Source organism: Coptis chinensis, chromosome 4, assembly GCF_015680905.1.
Source record: "Coptis chinensis isolate HL-2020 chromosome 4, ASM1568090v1, whole genome shotgun sequence".
In the NCBI taxonomy this organism is placed as follows: domain Eukaryota; kingdom Viridiplantae; phylum Streptophyta; class Magnoliopsida; order Ranunculales; family Ranunculaceae; genus Coptis; species Coptis chinensis.
In genome coordinates, this window is record NC_141459.1 from 24,299,530 (window position 1) to 24,310,478 (window position 10,949).

At 35.7% G+C, this 10,949-nt stretch overlaps 1 protein-coding gene across 1 annotated transcript; it reads right to left on the reverse strand.

The window, feature by feature from the left end:
- Window positions 1–751: 751 nt before the first annotated feature.
- On the reverse strand, window positions 752–9,808 carry PSL4 (calmodulin-binding protein). Its single transcript, XM_086607666.1, has 16 exons — window positions 9,613–9,808; window positions 9,428–9,541; window positions 8,764–8,859; window positions 7,904–8,143; window positions 7,037–7,215; window positions 6,577–6,666; window positions 6,382–6,471; window positions 4,576–4,936; window positions 4,352–4,456; window positions 4,153–4,254; window positions 3,962–4,019; window positions 3,814–3,882; window positions 2,230–2,317; window positions 1,406–1,467; window positions 1,282–1,333; window positions 752–1,191 (listed from the first exon to the last, which is right to left on the reverse strand). The coding sequence occupies exons 1-16, from the start codon at window positions 9,710–9,712 to the stop codon at window positions 1,129–1,131; spliced, it is 1,869 nt and encodes a 622-aa protein (XP_086463792.1). The 5' UTR covers window positions 9,713–9,808; the 3' UTR covers window positions 752–1,128.
- Between the last annotated feature and the right edge of the window lie 1,141 nt (window positions 9,809–10,949).

A 10,949-nucleotide genomic window follows, 5' to 3' on the forward strand; every position in this document is an offset into this window, starting at 1 on the left:
TAGAGAGTAAAATCTGTTGACTTTAGCTCTACTTTTAAAGGGATAGAGAGCCATTGGACTCAGCCTTAGGATTGCCCAATGCAAATATGATTTTAACATTCGAATGGAATGCTTTATTCCGTCAATGTAAAAAATGAAAAAATATTGAAAAAAACACGCCGGATAGAATGACACATCCCGTCCTAAAAAAAACAAAAAAAGTAAAAAAAACACTCGTTAGACGGAATGAAACATCCTGTCTAAAAAAACCAAAAGAACGCACGAAAACGAAAAAACACGAGACAGAATAAAAAATTCCGTCTGAAATTTACAACTCAATAACAATAAAGATAGCAAATACTACCCTCATTGTTACCTAGTGAAGAGCTACCTCCATAGTCACCCTTGTATTGGGCCATTGTTTTGGCTAATAAGAATTGTTATTTCTCCTCAAAGTCACCTGCATTGGAAAACTCCTTCCGATGGATTGACATGGCATAAAATACATAAACCCTCGTACACGTCAAATTCTACCTAGCTGAATTTCTTTGTAATAATAGAGACTGAAGATTTGGATAATAAACCAATCAACCTTCACATGATAATACCACAATATCTATCTACAGTTAGTTGTGATTCAAAAGTAATAGGGTAAATTGAGTTGATATTCAAGGTGGAGATATCCGGGTGCTGATCTATGTAATTTCAGAATGACAGTAAAATGGGCTATACTCTTTGACTGGCAAAAATGACTTCAAGCATACGCCATGAATTGCCAAATTCCAGAAGTGACAGGCTGAAATATAATTAATAATAACGAACAGTCATAAGCATTAGTTAATATAAATTAATGCCTTGCTGTCTGATCTATATAGTGGGCAGGTCAACAAATTTGCCACAAACAGTTAAGTGTCAAGAAAACATTAATAATGTGACGTACATGGGGCAAAAATACCAGTCGGCCGATCACGAAGAACATGCTCGACAAAGCTGCATTGAATAACTCTATACTTTCAGGAGAGGAAAAAATTGCGACCACAGGAAGACTTGTGATCGCCTCAGTCATATCCAAGATCTCTTCTGAGCAGTTCAGCTTTTGCCTTATTCTTTCTTCTAAAAGAGTAAGTCCAGGAGTTCTCCGAGAAGTATTTAAAGTTCATCATGACTCTGAGGTTGCTCTAAGTTCATGAGGTCAAGTTTATGTTGTAGCTCCTACATTCACCGGTTTTAAACGCCCATTAGTAATTTAGTGTAAGAAAAAAAGCCAACAACTGGCGGCATAAGATTACTAGAAATAGTTACCTTTAGTCTTTCATCTAGGCACAGAGCAGGGGTTGATAATAAAGCTACATATCTGGACATGGCGAGTACAAACGTGAGAAGAGACCAAGTTTATGAATATGAATGCTAAAAGGGAGATTCTTACTCGCAACGGCTTGGTTCATCAACATCAGTTAGCTCATTGGTCAATCCACACCTAAGTTTCACCTGCAACAAAACATGCATTGTAAGCATCTCACAGGAGCTAGTTGTACATTATCATATCTGTAATATCCACTCCAATTGAAAGGTCGTCTTTTTATTCAGGTTATCCTAGGGTGTGTTTGTTAAATTTTAACTCATGGAAAGAAAATGAAATAAAATGGGTGGTCCACTATGGAATGGAATGGAATGGAAAGGAAATAATTTTAAATGGTATGTATTTGGTAAACTGGGGAAAGGAAAGTAAAAACTGGGAAAATGAATAATCATGTTTGTTTGCAAAAGCTATGGAAATGAATAATTGTATTGTTGGGTCATAGGTGTGTTAGTAGTAAGTCCCTAGCTATCTATTTCCTTTCCTTTTCTTTCCACAAAATTTTCAAGGGTTAGCTAAGGACACAAAACTTTTTCCATTTCCATGATTTTGTTTCCATATGGAAAAGCTCATTTCCTTTCCATAGGTAAACAAACGCCTTAAAAACTATGGAAAAGGTGGACCACTCTTATTTTCCTTTCTTTTCTATAGTGTTTCCATCATAACAAACACACTCCTAGTTCAAGGGACCATTTCTTGAGTCAGATGCTCCCCTTCCACTGAATCAAACTATTGTGAACAGTACAAAAGAAATAAACATATAATTACTAGTTTAATATACATTGTGGTGATGTGATTCACTGCAAGATTATATGGTGATGTGATTCATTAAATGCTGCAAACAGTACAACCACATCTCAGCTTCAATGAAAAAGTATTCTCTTATTCCGTACCTTCAAACTTCTATCAGGGCCATTCCAACACTTGTCACCATTGGAAAATACCATGAATCTGTATGAGTCTTCGAATTTCTCCCAGTGCCTATTACCAGAAAAGAGAATAAAAAGTTAGTGTTGAACTTCAAGCAAGCCAACAGAAACACATACTCTTCAGGCCATGGTTTTACGACTCGGCCGGTTCAAGTTTGAACCGGAGTCGGAGCTCCCCAGGTCGATATTTATATGATGAAATGGTTCAGTATAGAACCGGTTTTAACCATCCGATTCAAATTATAAACCGGTAAACTCAGTGGTTCAAGCATAACTTGGTTGAAAAATCGGTTAAAAAACCGGTTCAACTCGGTGGTTTTTAGTCCACCCGGCCAAGTTGACTTAACCTAAACATTAAATACTTTTATTAATTAATTTAAATATATAATGTTATTTAAAACTTTACTTAACAAAAAACCGGCCGGGTTTTAATTGAACCAGTGGTCTGAACTGGGACCGGTCTGACCCGATCCGGTTCAAAAGCCGGTTGGTAAAACCACGCTTCAGGCTCAATTTGGTGGATGCGAGTCACCAAGTATAAAGCTTATTTTTCTCAAGATCACGAACTTTAACTTTTCAGGGTTTCTCAACTGTGGTGAAGTAAAAGATGCTTACAGAGTTACAGCCATAGTACAAAATATCAGGATATGGCAAAATATCGATCTCTAATTTATGGATATGTATCATGGATATATCCCTCTGTGGGGATATTTGACATTGTTTTATATGCAAATATCGTTGATATATTCAAAATATCGACAAATATCGTAGATATTTCTTGATATAACATGATATATAATTTATATTTATTTGAAATATAATAGTAAATATTAAATAAAATTGTTACATATACAAAATATCGCCAAATATCGATAATATCGTCAAAACATCGCCGATATTTACAGTTGTAAATATCTCTAAACATATCGCAATATTTACTTATTCTTTGCTGAAATCTCGATATATATCACGATATATCGCGATATTTTGTACTATACTTACAGCAACACATTCCTTAATTACAACAGAAATGTCAAGACACTGCCTGTTATAGTGTTACTCTTAACTTCTCAGGTTTTTTTAACTGTGTGGCTAAAAAACGAAACTAAACTTACTACTCTGTTATTCTAACAACATGAAGTGGTTCTTAAACAAATTCACAGAGAAAAAAAAGGACGTGAAACCAATTGTGTCATGTTATATTGCAGATGGGTGGGAGCCACCGGCAATGGCCACATCCATGAAGACTAATACACGTTGAAATATTTTCATTCTTTGATTGGTGTTATAATGTCTTCTAAAATGTAAACATTATATGATAGATGTCCTATGACAAGGTCAACTAACTCAGATCTTGAGACTCTCTTGGTAGGCCATATTTTACAACTATATTTTTGGTGGCCTAGTGGACACATCAGTTGAGATGCAAACAACTAACTCCAGGTACTTACCTGGTTTTACTTTAATAGACCAAACTTTCATCAACACCGCAAGAACTTGGGCTGCAAATTAACAATAGGGAGCAAACTGAGGGTCATGGAAACTTACCCTAGTTGAGTTTTACTGTGGCCTTCCACCTGAGAAGCTTGCTTAAATGGGCACACTTTGTAAACATACCTGAAAGCAAGATTATCAGTCCACCCACAGAAATGCTCAAGAACATTATGAGAGTGAGACAATAGGAATGTATGCATACTTGTTCTGCTTGTTCTCAAAGCAACGGTCATAAAATGAATAGAATTCCTTCTCCGTTCCTTGAATTATATATAAAAAAATAAAAAAATTAGGTTTGCATGTGATTGAAAAACAAACAGATCTAGTTAAACAAATAACATAAGATTTTCATTACAGTACACTAAATTGTATCCAAATGTTCAGATACTTTACCAACATCATGTTTTAGCTTTTCCTTTAGACTAGATATTCTTGACTGTATTTTAGACAGCTTTGAGCTGGAGTCTTCATATTCCTTTTTAATATGAGAAGCTTCTGCAGAACCAGAACACAAGAAATAGAAAATACATTATAATAAGTTAATATCTGACGCCAAGTGCTAAAGAGTGAAGAGTTCATTTCTACTACAAACCTGATTTATCAATAGGCGTTTGAAAGATATTGACTGACTGGAAAATGTTCCGAACAGTATCTTGTATCTTATCCAACCAAGATGGGTTACTTGCGGTAGTCGTATCTACAAAAGTAGTAAGATGAACTGAATTAGCCCAAGATGAATTTCTATATCTTAAAATTGCTAGAATCTACGCAGGTAAACACCAAGAAAAGATTGAAAGACAAAATAGGGCCCCAAACCTGAAAAATCAATTGGATCTTCCGAATCAGGTTTATACGAAGCACCGGAATCATCATGATCCTCTTCTTCATATGTGTCTTCCGCATCATCATCATCAGCCTCATCCTCATCATATTTATGGTCCTCATTGTATTTATGGTCATCATATTTTGAAACCTCTCCGTCCATTTCTGAACTGTAGCCTGCATTGTCCTCTTCTTGAGCACTTTGTGTACTCGAAGTCTCTTCATGCTCTTCCAATTTTGCATCATTAACGTCCTTGGTTTTCTGTTCCACATTTTCTCCTGTCCAACGTGAAGCAACCAGTCGACCCAACTCTTCTTTTGATAATTCTGCAGTGCTTTCAGACTCATCTTTCTCCTGAAGAATCCAACACAAAAGGTATTAGATATCATTAATCCAGCTATGCTTTAAGCCACTTCATGTCAAGGATTCAGAAACATTTGCTAAACATTGTAAGGGAAAAATTAAACACTCTAACCTGCATACAGGAAATGGAACAGAAAACCTTACTACAAATGCCTTTATGCTTATCACATACAAAGCATGTGGGTTCGTGCATATGCGGTTATAAGCTCGTGATGTGTACACCTTACTAAGTACAGATTCTTGAGAGATACCTTACTACCCATACATTTCTCACAACTTCATGCTTCTCACCTTAAAAGCTACGTTACATGGCAACGTCATATTTTGAACATAGTCCATGTCGGATACATATCCATGTGACCGTGTCGAACACATATTGGACAGTTGTATGAGATATACCTCAATTTTTTATATTTCGCCGCATCAGACACTTTGTATCCCTGTCGGAAATGGACACACCTAAGACCTGCATCATGAGATTTTTCCCAGTACATAATTTGTGAAAATAACTATGAGAACATCTCCAAATATCAAATGTGTGCTTTCCATAGTCATCAGTTCTGGAATTTCTAAAATTCTGACAGATCCAAAACCTGTAATTTTAAATTTAGGCTTTTTTAGGAACTTCTCTGTACTTTTTCCAACATTGTTGCTCTGTGATGTATCATACGCCCCAAATTCTATTGGGACCAAATGTTTCCTTGAAACTTCGATTTCCCAAAGGAATTGTTCTCTATGGGGCTATGCAAAAAATAATTAAACACTGGCAATAAGCTCACGGCACTAACTGCACACAGAAAAGAGTAGGATATAAAAACACACTTCTCTAAACGTTTCCAGAAATAACAATGCAGTGGGCAAGATAAAACTATTCTAAGTTAAATTAAAAAAGTAATCTTCATGCAACACACTCCATGGAAGCAGCTGTATTGCTAAACTCAATTTAGAGTCCTTTATATGATCTATAACAAGGAAGTATCCATGGAGAAGAATATGAGGATGTAAATTTATAGGATCTTTTTCTTTTTCAGTATACCATGGTTTATACCATTCCCCACAACTTCACCTACAAGAGGAACTAAAACCTACTTTTTGCGGATATGTCCAACAAACCATGAAGATCAGCTCCAAAAAATTTCAGCTCATTTGATAGTGTTTAACAATGCCAAAAGACGATTGCAAAATCAAAGTTTCTGGGCCGTGAAAAAACACTTCAAAGTTATTACAATTTTTACCTAGGTTAAAGGTTTCGAAATGAGCTGAATTTTTGTGGAGTAACTCTCCATAGTTAGTAGATCATATCCACGAAAAATTAGCTCTTAACTAATCTTGTAAAGGGGCATAGTATAAACCATGACATACTGATCCTTCCCCATATAGGAAAGAGTTGAAGGAAAGCGTATAGGTAGGAAAGCGTAGAAGCCCGTTTTTGGTACCTGTTTTCCTGAATCACCGGATGAAGATTTGCTTTCATCATCATGACCAGTCTCAGCTTCAACCATGATGTTGTCTTTGTCATCTGATTCCTGTATAGAAGTAAAAAAACTTATATATATATATACATTAATTTAAGCACAGATAGATTCAGGAACAATATATGGATGAAAGCCTTGAAGCAAGCTTTTTGCTACCTGTTTTACTGAATCACTGGATGATAATTTGCTTTCATCATCATGACCAGTTTCAGCTTCAACAATGATGTTGTCTTTGTCATCTGGTTCCTGTATAAAAACAGAAAATGTCACAAACAAGGCTATGAATGTTTACACAAGCTGCATTATGGCTACCAGGTAGGCAAGGTCACTAAAAATATCCACATGTCCAACAGATGGGATACAGCAGTCTCTGACATCATTTCCATAAATACAAACTTCCTTACCTCATCTACTCCACGACTATGAGATGCTTCAATTGAAGTAAATAATAACATGACTAAACACAGATATTTACAAGTGGAAGTGGCTGCAGAGTGCAGAATACATCAACTTTACTTGATGAGCTTGAGACGAAGATCGATCACATAAGAACATTATATATGTTCAATAGGTGTTTGGAATTTATGCATCGATAGTAAAGAGCTAACACTCTGACCTGTTCCACTGGTGGATCATCCAAAACCCCAATGCTGTCATCACCTTCCTCGTGTTTCTTTTCTGTCGTATGTTTTGTTTCCACATCACCTTTCTCCTCAGATTCATGTTTCCTCTTCTCTTCCTTTTCTTGCTCTAACCGCTCTTTTTCCTCAGCCTTTTCAATTTGCTCTTTGCGCTCTACATGAGAGGTCAACAAAATCATAATTAGGAGACAAAGTGTCATCTTGCTGATTAACCATTTTTGCTTGGATATTTTTTGCATTCTCACCTTTTTTCTGTAATAGACTAATAGTGTTTTCCTTTTGGTGACAGCTAACCAAACAAGACTGTCACAAACTACTTTTTTGAATTGAGTAACACTGGACATATGTTAGTCTGTCTTATACAGACGAGTGATTTTTCTCAGAACTATTAACATGTGCCATTTCAAGATTGACCCATCTACCGTTCAGTCAAGAGCAATACGTCACTAATCAAATCAGATAGAATTAATTGAAGACTGGTCATAACAAAGCGATAATTATTTATTTATATTTTGCAAATTATAATTCCTATCAAAATTATGAGTTGCGTTCTGAGTGCAAAATGGTAAGTACGAGCGGTGATTATCTCTTGGTTTTATTGCAGGGCTCACATAGGGTAGGCCAAACATCAAATTTTGAATTTGAAGTAAGCACTCAGCACTCACTCATCCAGTCACTACATATTCTATAAACGCTAACATACGCATTTAAATTATCTTTTAAACAAGAAAAAACACGACAGTTGATTCTTGATTGATCAAACTCCCAAGGACTGGTCATTGGACTTATATCAGATGCCATCTAATTGTGGATGATTATGTACCAGAATAAACAGATCATACCTTTGAGTTGTTGCACTAGTTTTTTCAGAATCTTCTCCTCTTCTTTTAGCTTTGATAACTCTGCTTCATCTTTAGCTATTGCATGTTTTGCTTGCTCTACATCACGATTCCGTATGGTCACTCCCTCTTGATATGTTGCAATCTTCTTCTTCAATTTGTCACGAGCCTTTTTGCCAGCATCCCAACATGTATTTGTACAGTTCGTTCTACCATCGTACTCATCACTCCCATCACAGCAGTCTACACATTGTTGGTAGAAAAAGAAAGTAAACATAAAGAATAAGTAAAACATCATTAGACATGAAAGAGTACTTGAAAAAGAATCAGGTGCTCAAATCTGCCTTGTGCTTGAATAGAAGCAGAGAACAAATTGTCTCATACAATACATCTTGTTCCTTGACATAATATTGGTACAGTAAGTAAAGACATGTACTCTGTGTAGAAGAAATAAAGTAACTACTACTTCAACATCATAATATAGTAGCTGATGACTAGACACATATCCGTATATATAATTATTATGGGAGGTACTTCTTTTGCTCCCAAAGCCATCATATTTCCAGTGCACTATACCAAATGGTCAACTAGGTCTTCAATTTTAGGGTATCAATTAAACAGACACAACATATATAAATTGAGGTTGACTTTATTCTGTTAAGAGTCAATATTCTTCAGAATAACCATTTTAGTTGTTTCAAGAGTTTGTTCTTCTACACGACGAAACTTACAGTTTTCCCCCCTTTTTTTTAAAAAAAAACTTAATTATAAGGATATCAAGACCACCACATACATCTCCATTTCTATTAGTGAGAACCGCAGAAAGAAGCAGGAAAAACTAGCATGAGAGACAAGATTCTTACCACATATGCCATCATTGACTCGAGAAGAAAATAGCAAAACAGGGGCATGCCCAGCATTACGGCAATAGAATTTTCCTCCTGGACAGGCAGATGTTCCTGCAAGAAACATAGGAGAAAAATTAAAATACTTGAGTATGTAAGTTTATATTTCTCAACGGTAAAAGTGTTGATGCTTTATATTTCTCTTCCCCACCACCGATAATGTGTAGATGCTTTATCTATATAGTCAAAGAAAGTGAACAAGATATGCATTATCTACAAGTGCAAGAGCAAAAGGTAGCAAACCAACAACTCCTTCACCGACTGGGGAACTACTCAGACTACCTCCTGAATGATAGAGACATAGAGTACAGTGTCATACCAATGCAATGTCTATCCCCACTGGTCAAACTCAGAACATACAACTAATTACAGAATCTCATATCATATCCGGCCCATGCCCAATAACATAAAACACCCCTCGTACCGTCATTGCATCAATAACATTTATCTCAGTTCATACATAAATCTAGTTTCTAACATTGTAATCCACCAAAAGCTACAATAACATAAACAGTTCAATACAATTTACTACAAAAAAAAACTTCATAAAATCTCAAAACAAAGAAACAAATTACACACACATTAACTCAAAATTCACCAAAAAGGAACAAAATTTCCAAACCTGGTTCATCAGTTCCATCTGGGCAGTCACAGAAATTATCATTGAGCTGAGCTTTAGTAAATTTCTTTGATCCATCTTTACATTTTATTATCTCTGAGTTGAAATACTTAATATCTACAAAATCAAACCATTCAAACACAACCATCAGATAAAAAACACAAACAAACAAACAAAAAATTTCTTACCATCAGGAGAAACTCCAAGTGGGTCTTTGGAATCAGCAAATAAAATTAGGAAAAATAGTGGTAATAATAAAAGATGGAGAAGAAGGTGGGCTTTCATCATTTTTTCAGAAGAATGAAATCTAGACAGCCAAATTTTTTTAAGTGGAATCCAAAATTGTCTGTCAGGGAGACTATGAGTCACGTGAGAGGTGTGCCTATATTGGAATTTTGATTTTGTAAAAACATTTATTATATAAAACACGAAAAAAAAAAGCTATATATCGATGGATTTCGATATTATTGAAATTTTGGCATACTTAGGACGCGCACTGTCTGAAAAAAACAAAAAACAAAAAACAAAAAAGGAAATTCATTGCAAATCTTTGCAACGCCAGCAAGGAAAATATAAATGGTTCACCATCGGCTTCACTTTGGTATCAACTAACCTTGAGAACAACATGATTTTCTCTGCCTGCAGTAATATAAATATAAACAAGGAAATTAATAGTATAGACTATAGAATATATATATATATATATATATATATATATATATATATATATATATATATACGGGCCGGCTACGTCGACATACTATTCTAACATACTATCTTGACATACCTAACCAACCATCAGATCAAACAGAATCTGACGTCCAGATCTATTTCTAAAAAACCAAACAAATAAATTGAAAAAATTGAAAAAGGGCGAAAATGTTATTTTGGCTTGCTAAAGAAAAAACCCCTTTTTCTCCATCGTAGCTTTTTCCCCCAAAAAAGAACTCGTTCTTCTTCTTCTCGAGTCTGATTAGTTTGGAGATTAGGGTTAAGATTCTATGGTTTGCTTGGACCAAATAATCAGGTTGCTAGAATGCTGTTATGAAACATCACGGGTGAGATGTAATACGAGAAAAGTCGAGGTTGAGAGGTAGTACGAAATAATGTCTAGCTGACCAGAATTGAATGGAATGCTCCAACGATACCCAGCTCCGGGCACTCATTCCATTCGGTGAGGCCACTTAAGAGCCGTGTCTCCTTTATATGATGTCTCCCCACCATCACAAGGTCAAAGATTTTACCTATGTCCTTGATCACCGCGGAAAGCCCTTCGCCATCCTTCACGACCTCTTCTCTATACTCAATTTTTCTGTTATATGCAGTATTGGCCCTGAATTCGTCTATAAGATCATTGTCAGGTTTCCTATTCCTTGCATTGTCACAACCAAAAGCAAGGAACCGAAGTATTGTGAGGTTTTACTTGCGGATGTTCAACCATGCGTATGCCGTGAGGCTAGTGCTTCTACATCATCAATCCCACCCATGAAGATAAGCGCAACACGATAAAATGAACGACTTGCAA

What these genes read in the sequence shown, in the direction of transcription:
- PSL4 (XM_086607666.1), bottom strand. Translation starts at nt 9,712, where the DNA reads ATGATGAAAGCCCACCTTCTTCTCCATCTTTTATTATTACCACTATTT. An exon ending in TTTGAGAACAAGCAGAACAA is followed by an intron (nt 3,883 to 3,961) that starts GTATGCATACAT and finishes TCTTGCTTTCAG; the next exon opens with GTATGTTTACAAAGTGTGCC. An exon ending in GATGAACCAAGCCGTTGCGA is followed by an intron (nt 1,334 to 1,405) that starts GTAAGAATCTCC and finishes CGCCATGTCCAG; the next exon opens with ATATGTAGCTTTATTATCAA.